This window comes from Micromys minutus (assembly GCF_963924665.1).
Source record: "Micromys minutus genome assembly, chromosome: 8".
Lineage (NCBI taxonomy): Eukaryota > Metazoa > Chordata > Mammalia > Rodentia > Muridae > Micromys > Micromys minutus.
This window is the reverse complement of record NC_137977.1, coordinates 60,687,719-60,714,822: the sequence shown is the minus strand read 5'-3', so window position 1 is coordinate 60,714,822 and position 27,104 is coordinate 60,687,719. Positions and strand designations below refer to the sequence as shown.

Genomic DNA, 27,104 nt, shown 5'->3' with positions numbered 1-27,104 from the left:
CTTTAGAAACATAAAGTTACTTAGTGGTTAACACTGTAACCAGCCAGGAACCTTAAAGCCACAGAGGGAAAGGTAACAGCTGGGTTGGAAGTAGACTAACCAGATTTTTCCATTACTTTAAAGCTTTACATCTGTTTTTATATTGCGTATTTGGTTGTTCAAAAGGGACAAGGAGCAAATTCTTACCTTCCATCCCTACTCCCAAGGGATCCTACATCTCAAGCATCTGTGGAATTTACAGTCCACTCAGACTCAGAAGCTAGCCAACGAACACTTAGGTGGTTAGTGTACAGAGGCCTCAACAAGTCTTGGAAAGTAATTTCTGTTATCCCTGACAAGACAGGTCTCAACTACCTTCACTCAGGGTAGCATGTGGGAGTCTGACCTCATGGAGGTACTTCCCGGGTCTCTTACGTGGCAATCTCATAGGGAGGCATAACCCTCAGCACTGGGTGTACAGTTTAGGGACGAGGTGTATGGAAAGCTTTATTAATGGTAATTCATTTCTTATGATTTTCGCCACAGTGCCTAAACATCAAACAGCTGAATTGCCAAATTAGGACTGCTTCATTTTAAATCCACTTGTGGATTTAAACATGGATTGTGTCATGAGAGGAAAATGTCTACAAGAAAATGAGGAATGTTTTTACTGAGATCTAAGATTTAAACAATGTATCTTTCATCACTGTTAAGATAACCCCACTGTTTTTTGAGGGTGCATGTATATATTTACACACACACACACACACACACACACACACACACACACACACACAATGTTTGAGGCAACTCTCATATATATAAGCTAGCTATAATGTCCAAGGGTAAAAGTCTCTATTCAAGAAATAACACAAACACCAGTTCTTATTGAAAAAGCATTCATGAGATTAACTCAGCATTTTCTGGCTGCAAGTATTTAAAAACATAAACAAGACGTAACTTGTCCTTCAATCTCCTTGGACAAAAGGTAGTCTGAACAAGTAAAGTAATTAAGCAGGCTGGAAAACAGAAAAGGAGTTAATGGCAGAGGTCTAGCTCTGAAGACCACATACTCTTGACCTTACTAAATCTGACACTTTACAACAGTGGTTTTCAACCTGTGGGTTTGCAACCCCTTGGGGGAGGGGTGGTCAAATGACCTTTTCACAGGGGTGACCTGGGGGGGGGAACCAAAGATATTTACATGACAATTCAAAAACAGTAGCAAACTTACAGTTCTGAAGTAGCAACAAAATAATTTTATGGTTGGGGGTCACCACAATATGAGAACCTGTACTAAAAGGTCGCAGCATTCAGAAGGCTGAGAACCACACTGATCTAGACTGTCCCCAAACTGTGATGGAGATTATAATAAATAATGTTGACAGATTGCTACTTGTCCGTCACAAGGACATTTTAACTGGGCAAAACCCCAGAACCACCTGTAGGATTCCAACAGCAGAGCTGGAACCAACAATCCTAGCTTGCCTGTGGAGAAATGCACAGCACTAATGGAAGAACACAGAAAAGGAGAGCTGACAGGGGAAGGTAAGGTGCAAGGAAGCCTTGGGTCTCAAAGTGCTCACACAAAAACATGACAGGTAACAAGTCTGACATAGCAGGACAACAAAGCCTCAAGCCATGTTATGAAAGAGGGCCCTTGGCTGCCCTGAAGACACACTTGAGAAAGTTGCACAGGGAGGTGGAACACACAGGCAAGCTGGAAGGGTCAACTTAGATCATCTCCTGTTACTTTATACCCCATCACCACAACAGCTACTCTCCAGCAAAGGACACCTGAGAGAATAACTGTTCCAAGTAGTTAACCATCTTTTTAAAAAGGCTTAAAATACATATGGGCAGCTCTTGGCAGAGGTAGAGGAGGCAAATCTGCTTTCTTTGACTTCGACTAGCAAAAGCCTACTAACCTGACTGTTCCCATGTGGAGTCTCCGTCGGGATGTACTGACAACAAAGGCAGGATGGAGGTGAAATTAAAGAAACAAAGGGGGGAACTCTGACAGCATTAGAGACAAATGAGCTACATTAAACTGCATGTCATTTAAGGTAAAGAAACTAGGTATTAAGCAAGGTACAAATATATATTTAGAATATAGACAAAAGCTCAGAATTAGAAGATTCAGCTTTCAAGAAAGCACATGCAAATCCCTTCTGGCAAAGTGACAGGCCCTGAAAGCAACAGAAACTCTCACAGTACTAAGCCCAACTTCAGGGCCAGGACATGATCCCAGAATCATAGTGGCTAGGTAAACAACAGGCAGATACTATGCCAACCGGATGTGTGGCTCAGACGCTAGCAGAAAAGAGTCTTTAAGTCAGAGCCCACTTGGAATGCCAGTTTAGTGGCATTCCAAAAGGACTGGCCTAATCCTGCTGAATGTTCAAATCTGATCAAAAGGCATTCAAATTACTGCTGAGACATGATGCTAAATCATGTGAGTAACTTAAATAAAAAACAAAACAAAACAAAACAAAAAAAAAAAAAAAAAAAAACAACCAAGAAGAGGTCCTAGAAACATTTGGAACAAAACACTAGTCCTGCAAAAGAGGTAAAATCAACAAAAACTAGGCCACGGTAGACAAATCATAGTGCACACCCACAGCATTTCGGTGAAAAGCAAAGGTGACCACTGAATTCTTTTACCATGAGTTTACACAGTGACAGTCCATGTACAGTGGTACAGTGCTTCCCAAGGGAAAACATCATTCCATACTGTACAACAACCTACTCCTGAACCCCAATCATGGAGCTGTGTCTCACTGCTGACATCACCTTAACTGTTTGATAACCTCCTGCCACTTTGAAAGCTGTCTTCTGCCACCAGACAGCTAGAGTTTTCCAGTCTGTGAAAAGAGGGGCAGTTTATGTGCAATGACTATAGCTCAGCAGCAATAATGCACATGACACTTCCTCTATCACAAGATGAGCAGCAGGAGGGAACGTAGTGATAATCAGAATGCAGCAACCAGTCCAGAAGCAAGCTATGGGTCTCCAAACTGGACAGTATTTACATGAAGGGAGTTGTTAAATTAAGTGGCATGGACCTGGTGTAAGAAAACTGTACAACAAAGGACCAGATTACAGTGAGATGACAGAAGCAGCCTATCACAGAGCAGTCCCACCTTCAACAGATTCTAAACTGAACAACCACTGTCATCTTCGAGTGTGGGTGTGTGCAGGTGTGTGCACAATTATGATACCTGACAGGTAGTCTGGGCCTGAGCCTTTGGGTTAGATGCTGTCCCAGCAGTGTTAAATTGCCCTTGGCTCTTCACATGGCTTTCTCCTTCTAGGTCAGGTGTTGGCTTAAGCATCGCTCTCTCAGATGCCTTCCCAATGTCCTATCAAAAGCACTCTGCCACTCTCTAGACATACCCTGTTTACCTCCTAAGCAGACATTGAGTAGGCTTTAAACCAACTGCAATCTTAGCAAAGACCGGAACCACAGCTATCTTGTTCACCTTCACCCAAAGGTTAAGGAAGTTCATGGCACATTAACAGGTGAACAATAAATATTTGAATAAAAAAATTACTACACCAAATTTACATGAACACAGAACATACACACACAAATATAGGAAAATGAGAAATATCAAATAGAAAACAACCAAATGTTGAAAAGCATCAAAAATGATTACTGTACATACATGTGAGTATGGTCTCAAAGAGTTAAGTACCAAAGGTATTTGTCTGCAAAAATATGAAAGTTTACAAAAAGGAGACCAGGAAGTGTTTTTCCATTTGTACAGAGTTGCAAACAAGAAGGGAGTCAACACTGGACATGACTGCTGTGTGCTGCAGAACGGAGGGCCAACGGAACGCTGGGATCTCCTTTTTGCAGAGCAGAAAGGTCAGTAAACCACACACCCAGAATTAGTCAAAAGAGCTAAATCCACAGCTAACTGCAGGCTAGAAATCTTGCTAAACGGCTTAGCTCACAATATTTAAGTCTGAGACTAGGTAATATAACATTCTATTATAAGTTACATACAATACACTTTAAGAACAGATGTCCCTATCTGCTGACAATAGCTCAGCATCACTCTAACTAAAGGTCTGTTCTGTAATACAACCGGGCAGTGAAGTGAAACGAGGCCAAAGGTCAGCTGCCTTTACAGAAAGGTACTTTATTATTAGACTAGCGTCAGAAGAAGGAAACATACTGAGATGATTCTAGAATAGCCCTGAAAGTAATTATACTGCCACCTGTGCATATTTGAGAACAACTGGTTATACACCTCAGTTGTCATCTGTTGAAGTCTGGTTGTAAGACAAAAGGACTTACTGCCCACACACGCCATCAGTGCAACCACTTACGGGACATTATGCTGTACTGCTCCGTATCAGAACAGGAATGGCATGAAGAGCCTGAAGTTTCCAGTAAGGTTTCCTTCTAATGCAATTCAGCAGAAAACGATCACAAAAGAATGACTGCTGAGATCCACTGGACACATTAAGGTCAAGTTAATCCACTTTTCTTCCCCCAAGAGTTTGTTTATTTTTGGTAAAAGGCAGAAAAATTAGTTTCTACAAGGAAAATCTGCTTCTAAATGATAATTTGAAAATCTTGATATATATATATTATATATTAAAAAAGACACAAAAATAACGGAGAAGTGGGAATAACAGATTAGGTACTGTAATTTTATAAAGGCTTGCCTAGACCAAGAAGCAGCACACACAGCTCATTTATGCAAACTAAGAATGTATACAAACAGTACTGCAATACTGGGTCTGGACACATCACCTGGACACAACTACTACTGTTAGTAATAACCTTTGGACACTGTCTTACGCCCAACAAGACATCAGTAAGTCTTTAAGTCTTCTTTTCCCCTCTGGGGAGGGCATTTCTAGACACTAATTTTCCCATCTAATATTCAAATATAGGAAACAGATTCCACAAGGTGCTTTAACTGATGAGACCTCAAGTGCTGTTTTCGCTCTGGAATTTTTGGATAGCAAACAGTCCACGGGATCATACATGAATACTATGACGGAAGAGTTGGTACATGAAGTCTCTTGCTGAGCTCCACCGGTGATGGACTTTATGACATGCTTGAGCATCGCACTGAAGGGGATCCCATCTGAGTTAATACTTTGTCCAACCACTGCAGAGGGCCATTCAGATGAAGTTCAATCCAGCAAGGAGTACTTGTTACTGTCTGCCTCCTATTTGAAATAATACAAAAAACAATCAGAAAACTAAAAGGCTGTACATAATAAAATCTAGTTTTAGAATAATTATTAGTTTTATATATAGTTATTAATTTTTAAATGGTTGATTTTTACTGCTAAAACGAACTAATGAGTTTTGTCCTTTGTTAATAATTTTACTTATGTTGGTACATATGTATGTTTACAGGTATATGCAGAGGTCAGAAGGGAGTTGGGGGTCTTCCTCAACTTTACCTTGTTTCCTTGAGTTAGGGTCACTCACTGAATCTGAAGCTCCCTATGTGGCTAGACTGGCTGGCCTAGAATCCATCTGTCCCCCAGCCTCAGTTCCTCAGACCCAACAACCCCTTCTCTACCCCATGCTGGTGTCACAGGCACAGCCATGTCTGGTTCTTGTGGGTACTAGAGCTTCACACTCAAGTCCTCATACTTGCCAACTTCTGAGCTGGCAACTTACCGACTGAGCCATCTCTCCAGAATTCCATCTTTCTGAAAGATTTACAAAAACATCTTTTTCTTCTGAAGTTAGTCTACTGTCACTATTTAACAACCACCTCCAATGGGATGGCTATGGGGGAGAATTTAGGTTCTACTTTAATGAGGCCCGGAAGGAGAAACAAAACCCAGAAATGACTGCCAAGGAAACTGACACATATGGTCCCCCTAGTTTTACATGGATCAATGAAACCTAACTGGAACAAGGTTCAATTTTAAAGTCTGCTGACCTAAGCTACATCCTTGCCACACAAGGTTAATTTAAGACTTGAAGCTAGAGTTTCTCTAAGGTACACAACAAGCAACATCCTTGTCAATAACATCCCTGAGGCTTCTAGTTTAAAAAACAAGATTAAATCCTTCTAGTGCTGTGACAAGGGGCACTGCCTATTCCCTGGATCATAAAACATTGTTACTCTATTCTCAGGCACTGGACTGAGCTCTATCTGCTATACAGTTATTCAATACATTTACTTTTGCTTCCTTAACACAATATTCTTCAATTACGATAAAAGGCCATTATCAGCTCTCCATCTCTAAACACTTCATGCCCAATAACATTTAGAACTAGACACCCTAAGGGGCTGATGGCTCAGCAGGTAAGAGTATTCAATACTCTTTTTTAGAGGACCAAGTGTAGTGACCAGGACCCAGATCTGGCAACTCAAAATCCCTGTAACTCCAGCTCTAGGGGATCTACAACCCTCTTCTGGATTTCAGAGGCACTGCCATTCTTCACACAAGCACAGACATATGTATTCATGATACACACATAATTAAGAGCATTGTAGGGGGAAGCTTAGTGTCTAAGCAAATATGTAGTGCTCTTACCACATGGTATCAACCCAGTTGATCCCTGGGTTTTCAGTATGCTCTAGCCAACTTCCAGGTACAGGCATCTGATTTTCTATGCACGAGAATTTCTGCCATGCTTGCGTGTGTAGTATTTTGGGAGCTACAGTACACTAACATCAGCAGATGAGGGTAATGCGATGGAGGCCACAGGTGAGGGACTACACTCAGCTATCTCAGACGAACTGTTCAGTCTCACTTGTATCCTACTTCTAATCAAAGGGCTGCTCTGCTGCCAGCCTGACAGACCCACACTGCCCTTCCTATCTCCTGGCACCCACACGCAATGTCTGTCGTTCCAATCAGGAAGCTTCCTGAGTAGAAAGTAGACACCTCTAGTTTTATAAAATGCATGTTTACATACAATTTAGTCTTCTATAATACAGTGATTTCAAGTTTCTTATCTATGGACCTCCAACTTTCACTAAGTCTCAGTCTCATGTAATTCACGCACAACCATGAACTCCCAGAAATATCACAACACCTGGCTTATGTGTTTAAGAAGATCAAAATCCAACACCTCACACATGACACACAAGCATTCCACTAACTGAGTTACATACTTAGCCTTCTCTTTTATTATTTTATATAAAGATCTGTTGGAAACAGACATAAATGAACTACAGAAGATGTAAAGAAGGGAATAAAAAGAACCCAGGTGTGTGATTTGTACCGGTACTCTGCTCCCCAGCCCTTCACGAAGCTCATTCTTATGGTGCACATTCGAGTTAGCTGGTAAACGGCTTCAAAGCCCTGGTTAACAGACTGAGCCAGAAGAGCAGCAAATTCTTGATTGTTGAAGATCTTCAGGTTACAGCCTAGAATTGAGAAACAGTAAAATATACTATTGTCATTATTAGAAAATAATTTTAAGAGGATCTATGTTTTAGAATGAGCATACAAATCAGCTCCTCATTCCTAAAGCCATTAGCAATTAGCAAAGCTAACGGAGCAAGTAAGACAAGAGGCTTATTTACAAGTTGAATCCATACCTGGTGGGATCTTACACACGGTCGCGGGGTGCCAGCCGTATCTCTGGTTACAGTTGGGGCTCTGCACAAAGATTGCACTATCACTTAGGCACTCGGCAAACACTTCCCCACCTATGTAATACAAGCGAACTCCCCTTCCTAAAACGAAGCACAGGTGGTTAGCTGCAGCACGCTGCTCTCGTGTTCCTGTGCACATCCAGAGCAAATCCTAAGGTATCTCCATCACTTTGTGCTCACAGCCCTGCTTTCCTGAGCCGTAATTCTGAAATACACCACAGTATCTTCCCCAAGGATTTTTAACAATAATTTTGATTTTTCAAAGTAATGCTCATTTCTTGAATTGAAAAATATTTCAACAATATAGAAAAGTATATAATAGTGAGGCAGTTTCATACAAATTACCCGTTATTTTAAAATTCACTTAATAATTGAGTTAATTTTGAGAAAATTAATGTCTGGGCAAGTTATTCTTAAGGAGTTTACTAAGTCAAAAGTAAAAAGAAAAATCATGTCCACCCTGCTATGTAACTGCCTACTTCGTAGTACACTCACACACTAGGTTCAGAGACTTCAGACGAAGCTGAAGTAGCCGCACATCTACTTCTGTTATAAGACGGACAGAATAACCAGTCAAAAAAAATAGCCAGCCTCGGGTAGAGGAGAAAGGCAGATGCTGCCATCCTACTGGCCTAAGACCATGTGAAGCATCACTCGTGCATTTTGAGTAAAGGACGAGGTGCACACCTGTAGATAGAGCCAGAGGGCAGTGCCTGTGCAACACAGTCTTGGAAAACCCCAGCACAGGAATGGGTGGGTGGGAGAGGTAGCGATTAAAGTACAAAAGCAGACTTTTCAGACAATTCCCTGATTTAGCGGGGAAGGGGGGGGGGGATTTCTTTTAAACTGTAAAGATAATCTAAAATTATAATAAACTAAAATTCAGTTGGGTGACATAAAAAAGAGCAGAGGAAACCACTAAGGGCTCATGAAACACAAAGACACTGACAATGAAAACCTACGTAAGTAAATCAGGGAGGCTGCACACAGCTTGTATCTGCAGTGGTATTGGACTCCTTAGCAAGATGATCCAATGTAAGAAGATTTGACAAGCTCATACAAAGCCACCACACATTTTCTAGCTGTTATCATTTACAGAACCAGCATCAATATTTGGCAATCATCTTTCATCTGAGGAAATGGTCAATGTCAACTACACAAAAGTAAGCTGAGGTTGAAGACATTCAGGTGATGATCACTATTTGTAGCTCTACATTTTTTGCCTTGTTGGTTAAAAAAATACTACGTTTCCCAGACAATTTATGTATATGTGAATTATAATTATGAAAATTTACCACATTAGATGTGTAAACTGAGATAAAAACATAAAACAATGAATCTATTAATGCAAACATGTTTATAAAAAAGTAGCCATTTCAAAGTTAAAGCAGGAGCAAATGGGACTACTTCCGTTTAACCATCTTCTTCATGTCTGGTCAACAGAAGAGCTGCATCCCTAGATTAGGCCCACACTCATCTTAGAAATCCTGTGCGCTGAGCTCCACAATGCTCCACTTTCTGTTGAGAAGCAGCAGGCAGCCCCGCAGTATTACTGACCTCACACAAGTGCACTGCGTTCTGGATTATATACATCACTGAGAGAAGGGGTGAAGACGATGACTAAACATGGCTCTTTTTGTTTTTTGACAGACACTGAGCAAGTAGGTTCTATCAAAGGGTTTCACGGATGGAGACAAAGCTGAGCTTTTCTATATAAACTTTTGCTTGAATGAAAACTATATACTACTGTATTATGAGTAAATTGCAATTTTTCACACAAAGAAAATAAAACATACCTATATGCCTTCTTGTCATTTCTACAGTAGCATTTCGGTTAACGTTGGAGAGCAAACCTAAGCAGAACCTCTCCGAGTTTGATGGATCTGTAAAGCCGTCTACAGTCAGCGAGGGCTGTGACGCATGGAAGGTCTCTCCAACCCTCTGGTTTAGTTCATAATATGCGATTGAACACCAAAAGGCAGGTTCTGAGTAAGTAACTGGCTGCAAATCTGAAGTAAAAGAAGAGATGCTGCATGAACAATACAAGATGCTGAGCACCGTGCACACACTGCACACCGCAGACAGGCAGAAAGTCATTGGGACATCTGTACCAGTCTCCATACACCAGACTTGAGTTTCGGTGTTTTTCATATAAAACTTATTTCCATAGATCATACTAGATACAGTTTTTAAAAACCTCCCCATCTCATAAAGTAAATTTATGCTGGATTATTTATGTTTTAAATAACAACAGAGAAAATAGGTCACCCTACTGTACTTGGGTGCGTATCTAAAATGCATTGTGAAAGTAATTTTGGACATGACTAAATTAGAGTTGAATAAACAGAAAAGTCAAAAGTCACAGAAACTAGAGACATTACAATGAGAAAAGAACCAAAACATTTCCCAGACACCTACTGAACATCATACATGTAAGAAACACAGTGAAAGACAAATGTGCAAATGAAAACTGATTATGGCACCAAGAGATGACTTACTAAGAAAATGAGGACTGTGATGGTTTGTGCATGCTCAGCGCAGGGAGTGGCACTATTAGAGGGTATGACCCTGTTGGAATAGATGTGTCACTGTGGATGTGGGCTTTAAGACCCTCATCCTAGATGCCTAAAGTCAGTATGTGCTAGCAGCCTTCAGATGAAGTAGAACGTTCAGCTTCTCCTGAAAGACTGAATCTCTGAACCTGTAAGCCAGCCCCAATTAAATGCTGTCTTTATGAGAAAAGTTCTTGGTCATGACGTCTGTGCACAGCAATTAAAACCCTAACTAAGACAAGAAGTACATGCAAAAAATTAACTTTGTTCATTTTTACTGAGATGTATTGTAAGGAAGATTACAAGAGAAAAAAAATAACAGTTTTGTAAAATAAATTTCAAATATGTAGAAGCTGAAGAATATGAAACATCCAGGGAAATGTGGGCCCAAAATAAGAAACACGAATGTGTGCACATGTATGCGACTTTTGTATTACACATCTCTCCTAAAGACTACCACTGTAAAATACATCCTAAATAAACACCCATCAAAACCTTAAATTATACAACTTCATGAAGAGCAGTTCTAGTGACTCAGACTGTTTCTCCTAATCATGAAGAAAATGCCTTTAGTATAAACCGTTCTTAAAGACCTAATATAAACCATCTGAATAATTTTATTTTCCTCATACATACAAAAAGCAATTTCCAGAGAGAATTCTCCGTAAGACAGTGAGAACAGAAGAAGTCTTAGCTACTTACCCAAGCTGTGATTGACAGGAGAAAGAGTAGTAGGAGAGAGTTCAGCCGGAGAGCCTGAATTAGGGAAGAAAGCTGACATTGACATTTCTCCAGAACTCACAATCAAGTAACAAGGAAATGGTTCTGAATGTTTCACCAACAATAACTGTATAGACATTATTTAAGTTTAATTCAGGGAGTTGCAACACATGAGGCACAAAGGGTGATGCACTAAATAACACATTTCTCACGGTACAGACTGACTCATCTTAACCACCCAGGTCCCCCACCAGAGCCCACTACCTTCCAGAAGTATTCTATAAAATACACCAGCCAATATACTTCTATTTTGTGTCACTCCCTTTACATGACCAGTAGGAAGAGTTGTAAGCATCTGTATGAATTATCTCATTAGAAACCTGGGCAGATGTTTCTCTATAACTCTTCTACGATTACTTAAAGAACAAAGGTGCAACTGATCAGGGCCAGTTTTTATAAGTAAGTATCAGATCTAGGGGTCCGTGCCTTCCCAGTTTTGATAGATGCTGGCTAAATTATCATTCAGAAGGCTGTACCAGCACACATTCTCACTAACTATCGAGGTGTAACTTGGTTGCCCAGGGCATAACTGACAACAGATGAAAACATCTGCACCAGTGCAGCTCTGAGCTAGGATGGTGGTGCATGCCTGGAAGCTCACATCCCAGGAGGCAGAAGCACAAGATCTCAAGATCAGGATTTACGTCCAGCCTCAGCTACAGAGCAAGGTAGGGAGATTAGCATGGGTAGGCTTTTTTGAAGCAGGGCCTCAATATGTAGCACTGGCTGTCCTACCAGTTACTATCTAGACCAGGCTGGCCTTTGCACTCAGAGATCCGCCTGCCTGTCTCCTGAGTACTGGTTAGGGTTCAAGGTATACACCACCATAGCAGGCTAAGAGACCCTGTCTAAAATGGGCATTTGCATTTACATTTCTCTTGGTTTGTAATTATTTATGTTTTACTTCAGTTTTGTGATGTCTGCTATTTTGCTGACTCTCTTGTCCTGATCATTTACCCATCTTTAGGTGGCTCAGAATATATTAAAGGTTAAAATAATTAAAGTCTCTTCATAGTCAAGGTTATAGAGCATGTGGTCAGTTGTTCAGTGACTGGGTTATAATTTTGATAACAGCATTTATTGGGGCTCATGTCAATTAGAACAGCTTTGACAAAAGACACACACATTTGCATTGTGATTAGGGTTTTCCCACTAATAAAGCAGGACATCTGACTTTGAGCTGAAACAAATCACTTATTTAGAACCTCTCCAGGAATCTCAAGTAAGAGTAATAAGTAAACACAGGAGACAGGTATAAGGTTCTGTGACCAGACTTGCAGCAATTTACACCGATTATGTCATTTTCTACACTCTGTAACAAGTTCAGGTGTATGTCCACAGTACAGTTCTTAAAAAATTCTGTGAAATTCCAGCAAACAAATCTCTGAGAATTCTCTATCTGTGAGGTTTAGTTCTTTATTGAAATTAACTTTACAAAATTCTGTTTTCCTAGAAAAATATTCATTTTTCAGTCCTATGTAAATATTCTCAATCTAATCCAGAAAATAAAAGGCACAAAGACACAGAATGAGAGGAAAAGCCAGAGTCACAAACATCAGCGACCCCATGAGCAGTGCTCTCCTCTTCCAGGTCAGCTCCTAGCTGCACTGTGTGTGGCAGCACAGACAGAGGCTACAGTGCACCACACTCACCACCGTAATACCACAGACAATAGCGTGTTCAGGACACAAGTAAAGTGGCAGTCACCACACGCGGGTGACTGGAGAGAGCTGGCAATCACTATTTTTAGAAAACAATTGTATTTTCATTGAAAAGCCATTGGCTAACTACAACAGGTACAGATGAGAAATGTCAAAATACACTTGGCAAGATGAACCGAAACTCATGGTATTTCTGGCAGCAGAGATTTACAACTGGAGCTGGAGGAGCTGCTGGTAATTATTTACACATCTATGAAATACTCATTACAAGTAATCGGTAAACTTGCTGTCTGTTAATTCTTTAGACTGATGAAAGGCAACACAATCCTTTTTAAAGATACTGTTTTAAATAACTAATAACTGATCAAGTTACTATTCATGTTATAAATTCTGCTGAGGAGTCTGGCCTACCACAAGCCATCCTTCCATCCAGAAGACAGGGAGTGCCTGTCTTTACCCAAAGCATCTAGAGAAATACTTTCCTTACAAGTTTATGTATGTTTGAGTTTCTCAGAAAGGGAGCATAGTGTGGTTTTTTACGTGTCAAAGTTCACTCCCAAAATGTTTAGTTCTACTAAGAACTGACAAGTTTGTGTTTTTTTGGCATTATCACTGTGTGGTAACATTTGCCAAATTAGCATCCTTAAAAGAACAACTATTTTATAATTGTTTTTGTTTATAAGTAGTACATTCTTATTTTTGTCCACTTTTATTGTCTTTTCTCTCACTTTTGACTTCTGAATTTTAAAATCTAAACCAGTTTCTAGAAATCATTTGTAAACACTTTCCCTGATATTGAGATCTTCTTTAGTATATTTTTAAAGCTTCATTAAATCTCATTACAAAATATGAAACAAAAAATTCAACTTCCTCTTTAGAGTATTTTTAGAGGCAGAGTCTAATTGAGGGTCAAGTACAAAGAAGTCTCATATCCATGAGACTTCTGTCCATGATTCCCTACCCTGATAATATGCTACAACTGCTAAACATACTTTCAGGTATTGTTAATCAAGAGCCCAAAGTTTCTAATAACGCTTATTCATGTTTATTTTCCGTAGGTTTTGACAAATGTATAATACACTTCCCTCATTTTACTTTCACACAGATCAGCCTCATTGCTCTATACATGGAAAGGGTTTTACCTACTCGATTCTCCTCTATAACCCCTCAAGTCTTTACTTCAGGTTTGTCTCTTCAGAAGGTGACAGCTGGTGTAGAGTGCACATGGCCTTTACAGATCAGCATGCTTCATTTAGCATGCACCTAAAGTTTCACCACATCTTGTCATTTCTGACACTGCTGGATGGACTACACTTTTTCAACATGTTGGCTGTGTTCAGATTGTTTTAAAATTGTAAATCATGCTGCTATATGCACTCAAGCTAACATTGTTGTGTGGAGGATGTAAGTTCACCTGACTCTGTACTGTGTGATGAGTGTGAAGACAGTACTACAGAGCCACAGTTTTAAAACAGCAAAACAGATATAGTGGACCTGAACCAAACCAACCCAGCTGCAGCTACAGTGGCCTACCCCCCCCACGCACACACACGCACAGCCTACTCACTCCTGTGTGCACACACGAACTCATCCTGCCCTCAAGCCTCACACTCACACACACTCTTCTCACAATTAACACTATCATCAGAACCTCACACAATACAGAAGTTGTGCTAAAAGTACAGAAGAGTGGTAATGGGCTTGCCTAGCATGCATGAGACACTAGAATCTTCTATCATCATAACTAATAAATTGAGAAACAACTTTTTCAATCAGATAAAGAACATAAGATATTCAGTTAACATGCTCAATAGGGAATTGTGCAAGTATTTACTCTGTAATTAGAAATAATTATTATTTTATTTAAAAAATAAAACTAGTGTGTATGACATATACCCCGGTGTGTGTGGGGAGGTCAGAGGACAGACAGCTCTGCAGTTGCTTATCTCCTTCCCCTTCATGTGGGCTCCAGGTACAGAACTGTCTTATAAAAAAACATTGTAGGTTCTTTTCTAGTTCTTTATACTTTCATCTCAGTTTTTTACATATGCTTTAAAAGCACACATGGCCTGGCATTATCGTACATCTAAAATCCAGCAACTTGACAAGCTCGTGCAAGATGGCACCTGTGAGTTTGGGACTACTCTGCCGGGTTTTGGGCCATCCTGCGTATGATGATGGCCCTTTGTGATTGTGGTCCCATCTCAAAGCTTTAAAAAAAAAAATTAAAAAGTAGAATATAATAAGTACCTATGTAATTCATTAACTAAAAGTTATCAATATTAATAATGCATTCTCAAAACCTTACTGGTTTTATATTAGCCAGTGAAAACTTATCTAACAGTACCACAAGTTGACTAGCTTTAAACGAGTTTCTCTCACAGGTGTCAGCAGGGCCATGCTCTCTCAGGTTTCAGGTCATACTTATACTGTAGGAACATACGTCATGTTGTTCAGCCATTCAAAATATGGTAGACATCTGGGGTTGTTTCCATTTGGAAATGATACATAAAATGTTTACAACACAAACATTCTTGCAAGTTTTACATGGAGCTGTTTAAATCCTCTTGGGTATAGATCTAGGAGTCAAACGATGGGACTATGCAATAATATTCTATTTAATATTTGAAGAACAACAAAACTTACCTAAAATGATTATAATTTACATTCTTATCAGCAATATATGAGCACTCCAGCTTTTCCACAACCTCACTAACAGCTGTTACCGTCATGTTCTTCAAACAGATGTGGGCATCATCTCACTTGTAATACTTAGCAACTTTACATGCCACCCACTTTCAAGACCAAGGGAATGGCTATGACAGCACAGAAATACTGCTCATCAACAAATACTGAGGGTCACAGAGAGTTAACTGAAAAGCCAAGTATCTTATTAACATATGTAACATGCTATTTCCAATGATCAGTAGATTATCATCTATCTTTCTATCTGTAACTCTTACAGCCAGACATAGCTACAGCAAAGTCATCTTATCTGAGCATCTAACTAACAATGAAATTGATAGAAAGCCTTTCCCTCTCCCTTCAGTGCCCGTCCATTTAACAGTAACTTAGATAGGCTAGAGGTGGAGTCTCATACTCATGGTAAGTGGACCTGAGTTAGAGGGCAGTCCAGGCCTCATACCGAGTTTCGGGTCGATGGTTTGACTAAGATGGGTCCCCCCAAAGGCTCAAATATTTAAGTGCTTAGTCATTAGTGAGTGGCACTATTTAAAAGGATTAGAAGAATTGGCAGGTATAGGTTAGGTTTCCCTCTCTGCCTATCAATCGGTTACTGCTCCAACAGCTGCCTGCATGCTACCATGCCCCCACCAGGATGACAAAAGGCTAAACTTTGCATGCAAAGGCTATAAGCAAGACTTCAACTAAATGCTTTCTTTGCCTTGGTTGTGACTTCACTTCAGAGCAATAAAACAGTGACTAAGACACTAATCCTTAAGGTTGGACAGGTTGAATAAATCACAACAATGACATTACTTGGGTTATAGAATTACTATTTAACAAATAGTATAAAGCTTTAAGGTATATAATATTCATTACTTTATGCTGAAACTTTCCCAACACTGGATATAATAGCTAATTATCAGAAATTAATCAAAATTAGACCAGGAACAAGGTATTTTATATGAATAGTTTACTATATTCAGATTTCACTATTAAGTTAAAGACACATAGAAATGTGGGCCCCCCTATTCTGTTCGCAAATACTTCTTGCAAACCTGTTACTAGGGTGACCATGGTTTTTATGAACGGTACCCACTCATGGGGTAATTAGAACTTTAAACAGCAGCGTAGACTACTTGGAAAAGAAAAGCATTGAGAACTTTTAGGTTTTCAGTTAACTCTAGTAAGAGAAACATCTAACCAACTGCAAAGTAACACACATCTATGATAGTGGAGATACTGTCAAGATGGGAAGTTTGCTTTTAGGGTACATTTCTCAACATTTGGATACATCTCTAAATTCAGAATGCCAACAAGCATTACTGGTATTCTTTCACACTGTGAGGAGTAGCTGTTAAGAGTGTACATGCCTTCCGCAGTGCATGTGTGGTGGTCAAGAAACAACTTACAGGAGCTGATTTTCTCCTTTCTGCTCTGTGGTATCTGAGGACCAAACTCAAGTTGTCATAGCTGCAAACATCTTTAGCCATTGAGCCATCTTACTAGGTTCCACACTCAAGTTTTATCCTGACATATTCTTGATGTGTGGCTGGTGACATGCTCTAAGATCACAAAAGGCCAAATCAATGGCTAATTACTGAGAAGCTCATATTTACCTGTGTCCATACTTTGGTTCAACTGTTGGTCATTTGTTTCTCCATCTTCACTGATATATCCAGGTGGTGGTGTTTCTAGAAAAGTTTGGAACATGTCAAGTAGAGCTGGATTTGATTTCTGTTCTTTCTCTCAGTTACCAAATACATGCAATGAATCATTTGGAAAACCAAAGACGTAAGTATCATCATAAAAAGCAAAATTAGATACTTTGGGCGTGTGTACATAAAACATTAAGTTTTAATTCATATCTTGCAGGTGAATCTATAACACAGTTTATAACATAATCCAGCTTTCTTAGCATATTTTTTTAGACATTATTTACCACCAGGTATGTGTGTATATAATTCTGGGACAACAGCCAAAAACCTAACTTCAAAGATGCCTCTCATATGATTCAAAGACATTGGTACTCTCACTAAAAAGAAAACAAAACAAGACAAAAAAGGCTAGTGGACTGTAATAGGAGGTTACAGTAACATGACTCAGGACTGGCCTACCCTGGATTCTATCCGAAAAAGCTCCCACCTCCCCCTGCTCAGCTTCCTAAAATGATTAACCATTCAAAATGCTTAAAGCAGAAAACAGACATAATTACTGAAAAATTAGAATTCTAACACCATTTCCAATACATTTTCTGAATTAAATGTTTATACTTAAGAGGCATCTGTATAGCTGAGTAAATTTCAAAGATATTAAAAGCATGTATATAATTTCATCATTTGTGATTTTAGAGAAAAAAGTACAAAGATTTTTAATAGTATTCCATTTTCAATTTTTAACAGTAACTCAAAATAATGCAGGCACATGACATAAAAAAGATTCTGACATCAGTCAACAGGACAAAGGTACCTTAAAGCCCAGCATTTGGAAAGCAGAGATAGAAGGGTCTCTTTAAGTGTGAAGCTAGCCTGGTCTACATAGTGAGAACCTGTCTTAAAAAAACAAATACACAAACAAGTAGTCTGCCCCTAAATTCTCATTAGAAGTCAGTGTAGCAAAATAGCTAATGCTAAAATTTTAAGCTATTTTTATATAACCAAAAAATAAAAAGTAATAATTCATGTCACCATGTCCTATTTTAAAAATTAAAACTAAGAAAACGTAAAAAGCTGAGCTCTGCCAGTCTGAATATCAGTGTTTCAAAGTTCTAAGATGGAGAAAGCTCAACTTTAAGACTCTATCTCATTTTATTTCTTTACCATCCTCCACTATTATTTATCTACATATTGATAATAAGCTATTATCATTTTTTAAAACTGTCAAGAGTTCTTTCAGGGGCTGGAGAGATTCAGTAGTTAAGAGCAGGTATTATTCTTATAAAGAACTAGAATCAGTTTCTACCACCCAAGTCAAGGGGCTCAGCTCCAGGGTATCCAATGCCCTCTTCTGAACTCTGTGGACACCTACCCTCACATGCACATGGACACACAAGTGTGTGTATGTATGTATTATATGTATATGTATATAATTTTGAATAATAAAAATAAAAATTTTGAAGAAGGCTATTTTGAAATGGAGCAAAAGTTTGGTTTTGCTGTCACTGGCAGCTGACAGTGTCCAGAAAAACAACTGGTATATTTTATTTCTAATTTGCTACTTTATAAAACACTAATATCTAAAAGAATAAAGAAAAACATAAATCCAAACCTCTTAATATTTGAAGACCAAGCATTTTGAATAATGTAATTCTCTAGTGTGTGTCTCAGTGTGCTCACTTTAATTTCTTAGCATTATGGAGTAACAACAGGTGCCACATGAAAGACTTAAATCCTCCACTTTGTGTTTTACATACACACACACACACACTCACTCTCTCTCTCCCCTAGCCAGTTTGTAAAATTCTCGCAAAAAAGGAAATATTTCATTTTATGATTTTTCTCTTCCTTCATCTCACTCCACTGTAGTAGGATGCTCATATCTCCTCCCTGTTAATGTCAATAAAATGTTCTTTAATCCCAGGACTCAAGAGGTAGAGGCAGGTGAGTATCTGAGTTTGAGGCCAGCCTAGTCCATAGATCTCTTCCAGGACAAGCAGGGCTACACAGAGAAACCCTATTTCAAACAAAGCAAAATAGCAAAATCTTTTTAAAGTAAGTGAGATGAGGCAGGCAGAGACTGGGAGAGACGAAAAATCTAGAATACAATTAATTTCTAATTAGTTTCTGTTAATAGAAACACAAAGAAATAGTAGGTAAGAAAAATAACACAGTAGTTGTTTTTCTAGAAAATAGTAAGAACTATAAGCTTGGAACCAAATTGTGAACTATTATTAGGCCACAGACAAGCAGAGACTAGAGCAGAATTCGAGAGCCAGTGAATTAGGTCAGTGGGCAGTGTCCCCAACACGGTGTGGCCACCTGAGTTCACTCCCTGCATCCTTTTATTTCTTTTCTTGTTTTTTCGAGACAGGGTTTCCCTGTGGAGCCCTAGCTGTCCTGGAACTTACTCGTTAGACTAGGCTGGCAGTGAACTCAGAGATCTATCTGCCTCTGCCACCCCCTGTCCCCAACACTAGGATTAAAGGTATGCACCTCCACTGCCTGTCCAGGGATGCGTTCCTAAACCATACCCTATGCCTACGCTCTGCACTTGTCTCTACTTCAACAACTACTACAATCTTACAAGGGCCTTTTTTCTATTTCTCATAGTACCTTGTTTAAAGTCACTGAAAATAAAAGATAAGCCTTTATAATAAAAATATTATATAGTTTAATATTATACATTTTAATTTAATAATATGATTATTTTTATGTACTAAAAATATAAACAAGCCGTTTAATGTATTGAATACAAAATAACCACCCCACAAATCAGACTTTTCCATCCAAAAAGGGCCCTGAAAGATGAATCCATATTACTAACACTTAGCATTTATTACAAGACTGCTATTTACCTAAGTTCTAAGATACTCTCAGGGCAAAAAAGTACCTGGGATGTAATTACTCTGTGGCTCAATTCCTGCTGGGAAATTTGTATTCTCTGGAATGGAGTGGGTGTAGTCATCCAGCGGCGGCAGCTCTGTTAGAATCTCCGTGTGCCGAGGCACTAAGACCGGAGGCAAGACTGTAAGAGTTAGAGAAGTCTCTGTTAGTGACAGGGGTGAGGGGCCTTTGCTGAAGGTGGAGAGCAGTGGCTCACGTTTCAGAGTCTGGGCACACCTGCCTGGTATTATGACACTAGGGAACTCACAGATCTGATCATGCAGCTGATTTACATATTTACCATTTAAATCTCCAAATTAATGTTAGTTTATTTTGGGAGACAATGTGTCCCTATCATTACTATATTACCATAAGAATTTATAAAATTCTATTAGAAATGCTGAGGGAGCCCAGGGGTAGCAAAGGCTTTTAAATCCCAGCACTGGGAAGGCAGGAGGATCTCTGAGTTCAAGCCCAACCTGGTCTACAGAGAGTTCTAGACAGGCAAGGCTACACAGAAGAATCCTGTCTGAGGAAAAATAAAAAATATCTTAAATAAAATAGGATTTAATATTTTTTCTAATAATAAAATTGTTTTAGGTTTTAAGCCTACGTTCACTAAACCAATAGTCCTACTACAAAGTTCACTAAACCACTTCTAGAAAAATGTCATTCAAGCGCTTCCAAAAGAACTTAAAGACTAGAATGCTGGAAGCAAGTGGTACTACAGGGACACACGGACAGCTCTCAGAACAGCACATCCGAGGGGCTTCCTACATACATACCTTGCTGTCCAACTAACGAAGTATGCTCCCAAGAAACGGACGTGTCCCTTTCCAAGATACTTTTTTTTATAAAAGTTTAAAAAATTAAAAAAAAAAATTTAAGACTCCTACCAAATAATATGCTAAATTTAACATAGTTTATTAGAATTTTATATTAAAACTTCCCCAAGACACAGGGAATACTAGTCATCCTTTCAGTTTAAAAGCAGGAAAACAAAACCAAAGACCATCTAGTTTTCCTACCTGGTGTCTCCACCCTCTGGTAGTGGTAAGGATTTACACACACTTCATCTTTTTTCAGATTGAAAGCATATTCGCAGTTTTCGATTGCCTTGAGCTCATGATGACTGTGAAGGTCGGGCCAGCGCCACAGCCGGCAATATATAACATGTGGCAGCCCTTTCCGGTGTGACACCTGAAGACGGCCATCAAGAGACCTATTTGGAAGCAAGGGGAAAAAAGGAGGGCACTTTTAAAAGGAGAGACTAGGTGTTGTCAACAGGGCTAAGTTAACACACTAAGAGGACATGAAGGAAAGCACAGCCATCGAGTCAGCTTTAGTGATACCCAGGAAGGACACGACCTGGCTTGGATCTGAGCAGGCAGCGGCACTTGCTCCTGTCTCCTATCAGTGTGCATATAACAACTCACATGCCAATGCAAGGGTAGCCTTGTACGGCAAGTGATCTACAAAGTGTTTTGTGGTTATACTTGAAAACTTCATCAACATCCATATTTTAAAAGCTAAACCCTTTCAAAGGCATTAAATCTGAAGGCAGCTGGTTGTCAAAAAAAGGAAGTAGTATGAAAATGGCAAATATCAACAATGATGTGACAGTAACTTACTCAGACCAATGTGATTCATTTTAGTGTGACTCTCTCTTGATATCTGGGGCTTATTTATGAGGCTCACACAGAAATGCAGATGGTGATGAAATGGAATGGACAAATACCAATATGCTTAAAAGAGAATGATGTGATTTTAAAAAAAGGTGACAGGTAAACAAGTTAGCCTACTATTAACTGTGATGTAAGAGATTCATCAAATACGTATTAGTATAAAGATGAGCTTTAGATGGTAACAAGAAATTTAGAAAAAAACTAGTTATGTATCTACTTAAAAATTAGGCCAGTAACAAATTTATCTAATATTGGACTACAATGAATATAGTTATAAAAAGATCTTATCCTTTATGGGACACAATAATTTAATGATCCAAAACTAAAATTGCATTGACCAAAACATCAGCTGAAACATTGAATATATTTTTAATACTGGCACGCAGATATTTTACATGCTATGCCTTACTCACAGTATGTTAACATCCTAGGCAGAAGTTACACTAAACACCCCAGTCAAGATCTTCCACAGCACACCCTCCCACACGGTCTCTAGGGTCCCATGGAGGGCAGAATATTCACCTGGTTTGTTCAGAGAAGCTGTAAAGGCCTGTTGTGTCCCACTGATCTACCGTATTTGCTGTACTCAGTCCCCAAATTTCAGAGCAAGTGCTGTGCATAAATTGAAAAACAAAAAGTTGATGTGAACATGGAAGCATGGTTATTCAAAATACCATGATGCAAAGCATGGAGAATGTACAGAATACTTCCTTCACCCAGAAAATATACATAGCTTCACCCATAACGGGTCAGTACTAGCCACTATATTTTCTATATGAAGGAAGCCAATAAATGGAACATGTGACTCCAGATAAGTTATGATTATGTTTTTATATGTGACCACCAATCCTTGCTAACCTAATGAAATCATACCTATAAACGTCCTTGCCAATTTCTATTCAGAGTTCATCCTATGCTATCAACCCCATTAATGGGGCTTCATTTCTTTACTCAGTTTAAAAAAATAGCAACAAAAAACCACTTCAATTAACAGCTATCAACTGGCACTTTTAATACAGAAAAGGTCCAGCTAAAAGCAACACTTATTATCATTTGGGTATGGCAGCACACGCCTGTAATCCCAGCACGTGGAGGGTCAATTCACTGCTTGCCTAGGTTAACCCAGTAAATTCAAGGCCAGCAGGGTCTAAGAGATCCTATCTTAAAATAATCAAATAAACCAGGCACATCTACAGTTAATATTTATTTCTGGGTTATCTGTGATACTCAAAAAAATTCCATTTACATAAAGCTGTAATTGCTTTCATGCCACTATTTATAAAGGGCAAAATAACATAAACTAAGGTTATTTTATTATACACATCTTAATTTTTTTCACATCTCTTTCCAGAACATAGGCAGGTCAAAAGTAATTCACCCTATTTCCCCTGAACTATTATTTCATTTCAAAGTAACTATTGGCCTGTGGGTGAAGGGAAGACTTTAAAAGGAACCTTCAGAACAGACCTTTTGAGTGCCCTGTCTCTTGGCTATGAAGCTATGCTTTAAAATTCAGTCAAATATAATTTTTGAGACTCAGCTTTACTTCTTACATATTACCAAAGTCAATAAAATTTGAGGAAAAACAGGAACATTTCTAATAACTTTTAAAAATAAACAACTGATTAAGTTTCATATTTGTTAGGTAGGTGGATCAATAAAGAGCAACAGGAAAGCAAGTGCAGGCTTCCTTGAGGTTAGACATTCTATTGCAGTGGTGCTCAGCCTTCCTAATGCTTCAGTTCTTTAATACAGCTCCTCATGTTATGGTAACCCAAATGTAACAGTATTTTCATTACTACTTCATAAACTGTAATTTTGCTACTGTTATGAATTGTAATGTAAATATCAGCGTTTTCTGGTACTCTTAGGTGACTCTTATGAAAGGGTATTTTGAGGACCCTGTCAAGGGGTTGTAGCCCACAGCTTGAAAGCAGCTGTCTAGACTAACCCAGGACCCTTAAACAGCTAGCCAGCTGTAGGGTACTCCTGATTTTTAGAGTATGCAGTAACTGGAACTGAGCTTTCCTGGGAAAGAAGAGAGAAAGAAAAAAAAAAAAGAGTCTGGCAGACAGGAAGAGAAGGGTAAGGAAAGGAAAAAAATACACTTGGACATTTTCCTGAGCTGCCCTGACCTGTTTTAGACAGTCTCACTTTTTAAGAGTACATCACCATACTATGGTGCTTTTGCACAAGAGGCCAAGAAACAAGAGTAATCTAGACATCCCTCTTTTGACTATGAAGTGAACAGTATACAGCTGATTCTTTCTTTGAAAACAATATAAAGAAAGTAACAGCAGCCTAACTGGAGGCTGCTCTGCCATGGTATTAGGAAGAACATTTCACTCAGGTTCCTCTGAGAACAAAGAACCAGAATCTGGGGTACAATGGGTGGGAAAGAGAATGGCCAATGATGTAGACCCCCCTGCATGACCCACCTGCAAGCCACCAAGCAGCTCACAGCTTTCACTTGCTACATTCCTTCAAACTGGAAAGACTGTTTAAGAATACTGAGTCTAGCTAGTAAAACTGCTTGTTTTATGTGTAGCTCAGCCTGGCTTGAAACACAGAATCCTGCTTCAGCCTCCCAAGTGCTAGATTATGATTATGTGTCACCGCACCAGAACACTTCAAAACACATCCACTTAACAACACCCACAAAGCAACTAGTAAGTATGTGTAAGTATTAAAGAACCAACTTTAACATAACTAAACACAATGTACATGAACAGAAACACGCCCCTAATTCATAGAATGTTTATGACCCAGACAAGACTCTCCAAGTATATAACACATAATATGAGTCACGAGAAGGCCCAGGAGAGACTGGTCCTACCAGATTGAGAATTACATCACAAATCCGCCTGAGTTCAAAAGCACGCAGACACAAGAACATACTACCTCAAAGCAAACTGCTTCCAGTAAAGTCCAGGAGCTTCAATTAGGTCAGTTTTCCTCAAATCACAGCCCTGACCAACCAAATATTAAAGTATTTAAAGATAAATAGAAAAAAGTATGTAATGTGAAAGGTGCTGACTTGCAGATGAGTAAATGCCACACTGAATGCAAGCTGTGTTCTAACACTTTTTACCTGAGGGCAGTCCCCAGCCACAGTGATTCAGGACAACTGGAATGCATGCATAAAATTGGTAGTTTAACTGTAAATAAGGAGCCACAAGGGAGAAATCTTCAAAACAACAATGACCTCTGCCCAAACTCTAGACTGACACAAGTAGATAGTAGTGGGGTTGATGAAACCACACTTGGAAAAGTGCAAAGCTCTAAGAGTGCCAACAGCAGAAGTAGAGTCTGAACTGTGAAGCTACTAGACACTTGCTAAAACCAAACCCAACCTCTTCAGAGGGCGGGCGACACAATTCCACGTTTCTACAATGCTGTTCCACATAACTAGTATACAACTAAAATAACAAACAACTGGGAGAGCTTTATTAAAAATATGCTCCTGAAATTAATGAACAGATCAGGAATCTCAACAAACCTAAACTACAGAAATGCTAAAACTGGAAATTACAAAGTAAAATAATGAGCCCAATGGCCAAAGAACCTATCAGTAAATTTACATATTAGCAGAAATGACCTAACCAAAAATAGTAAAATAAGACTCACAAACAAAATAAAGCCAGTTATGTGTGCAGTTGTATAATAGAGAGGAAAAAAAAACCTGAAGTTAATGGTTGAGGAAAATGGCCAGAACATTCTCAAGTCTTAAAACATTCCAATTTAATAAAAAAACTAAACTGAAATACCCAAGAGGCCTGGTGAACACCAAAGAATTTAAACTACCTAACAAGTTATGACAGGCACTGACTTCTTTTAGAACTTTCTGGTATAAATCTTTCTCAAGTCTCTTGAGCTCCTCTAAAGACCCTCAGGCAGACAATTCCTCTTAAGGCCCTGCCCCTACTCCAGAAAAGCCAGTCCCTACCCCTGAGTGGGTACCAAGTTAGCACATGGAAGAGCCTACATGTACTGGCATGGATGGCTCTATGACCCCCTGTCCCTGCCTGGGGTCCCTATTTTTCTTCCTTTAATGCTCAGTCATCTCAAAAAACTGAAGCCACAACTACAAAGTAACTCCCATTCTTACTGCCTTTACAATCTTGCCTGCTTTATTTTGGCAGCAGTCTAGGAAGAACAAGCCATTACATAGAGACAGAAGCACAATATCTCTTAAAAAAACAATGAAAGCTGGAAGACAATGGAACATCTTTATGCAAGGGAAAGGAAGAACTTTTAACCCACAAGCCCATAAACAAGCAAAGTAGCCTTTACAAAGTTGAGATGCAAGTATGTTCTAAGGAACAAAAACTCAACCAACTTGTTTTTAGCAGACTTTGCAGAAATTAAATACCAAAGGAAAATAAATATTTCAGGATAAAGAAAAATTATAACAGAAAAAAAATCCAGTATCATGAAAAACTAAAACCTAAAAGTGTTAACAGGTAAATGTTATTTTCTTATAATTTCTAAGAAAGGGTGTGTAAAAAATTTTGCAACCTAAAGAACACATGAATGTAAGTTTTAGACAACAGTAGATAAACAGAATTATAAAAGCAACTGCATGATTACAAAGCTAAGGATGCTATTACAATACAAAAAGTAGCCAGAATGAAGACAACACCAAAAGGAAGACCAAAAATAAAATGAAATAGTAATAGTAATAATAATACATCCAAAGAGACAGAAGAAACACAAAGAACCACATATAGTAATAGACATCAAAGCCCAAATGATATTTAAATCTAGTCATAGCAACAGTAATTAACATCAATATAGCACTTCCAAGGAAAGGTAGAGAGAGAGAGAGTTGCCATATGAAAACAGAATCCATACAAAAATGATGTACTTGAACAAAGAACAGTTTTGATGATCTGTGCTTACAAAGGCAGTGTTTAGTCAAAGAAATGTTAAGAGTACTATCAGAAACAATGGTTGGCAGAACATAAAAATGGTGCAGTCAGTTTAAGAACAAGGACCAGATTCTTGCCCTTGGCCAGGAAGCTGGAAATACCCTTGGTCTCGTCCTAGATGGAAGCCAGAAATGGTACAAGTATTTAGGGATTTATGCTGATCCCTGGTCTGGTTTCTAAATAATTTAGAGTCTCAATTCTTGAGTGGAATCATTACAGGATTAACAGCTTTGGGAGACATTTAGGATGGGACATCCTTCCTCAACCTCCCATATTCCTGTAACACTACAAAGGCAAATATCAGAACTGCCTCTCCTTAACGCCCCGGTCAAATGAATGGAGTATATTTATCCCTGTGTAATAGCATGAAATCCCAACCCACATCAGTGATTAGATGAGTATATACTATTGTCTTTTCTCTTAAGAGTTAATCCAGTTGGGTTTGTAAATCACCTGGCTGGAAATCCACTTGAGAAAAGCTGATTTATCTGAGAACAGATGAAAAAAATAAAAGAAGGGCTGTAGAGATAAGTCAGTGATTTGTACTTGCTGCTATTACAGAATGCACTGGTTCAGTTTCTGGCACCCATACAGTAGCTTACAATCACTGCTAACTCAAGATTCAGGAAATCAAACACCATCTTTCAAACTCTGCGCACACACACGGTATGAACACATACATGCAAGCAAACAGTCAT

The 27,104-nt window shown here is 38.9% G+C and overlaps 1 protein-coding gene across 2 annotated transcripts in view; it reads right to left on the bottom strand.

The window, feature by feature from the left end:
- Positions 1 to 4,194: 4,194 nt before the first annotated feature.
- The window catches only part of SMAD2 (SMAD family member 2), a 57,753-nt gene continuing 34,843 nt past the window's right edge, over positions 4,195 to 27,104 (bottom strand). Inside the window, exons 3-11 of one of the 2 annotated variants that reach the window (XM_080919680.1) lie at positions 21,998 to 22,087; positions 20,819 to 21,012; positions 19,798 to 19,932; positions 16,869 to 16,943; positions 10,829 to 10,882; positions 9,371 to 9,583; positions 7,518 to 7,655; positions 7,199 to 7,343; positions 4,195 to 5,172 (exon numbers count right to left, since the gene is read on the bottom strand). In XM_080919680.1, coding sequence (XP_080775806.1) covers positions 5,049 to 5,172; positions 7,199 to 7,343; positions 7,518 to 7,655; positions 9,371 to 9,583; positions 10,829 to 10,882; positions 16,869 to 16,943; positions 19,798 to 19,932; positions 20,819 to 21,012; positions 21,998 to 22,087 — 1,168 coding nt within the window. In that variant the 3' untranslated portion in view covers positions 4,195 to 5,048. The remainder of the gene's footprint in view (positions 5,173 to 7,198; positions 7,344 to 7,517; positions 7,656 to 9,370; positions 9,584 to 10,828; positions 10,883 to 16,868; positions 16,944 to 19,797; positions 19,933 to 20,818; positions 21,013 to 21,997; positions 22,088 to 27,104) is intronic. The other variant, XM_080919681.1, reaches the window with a different exon arrangement.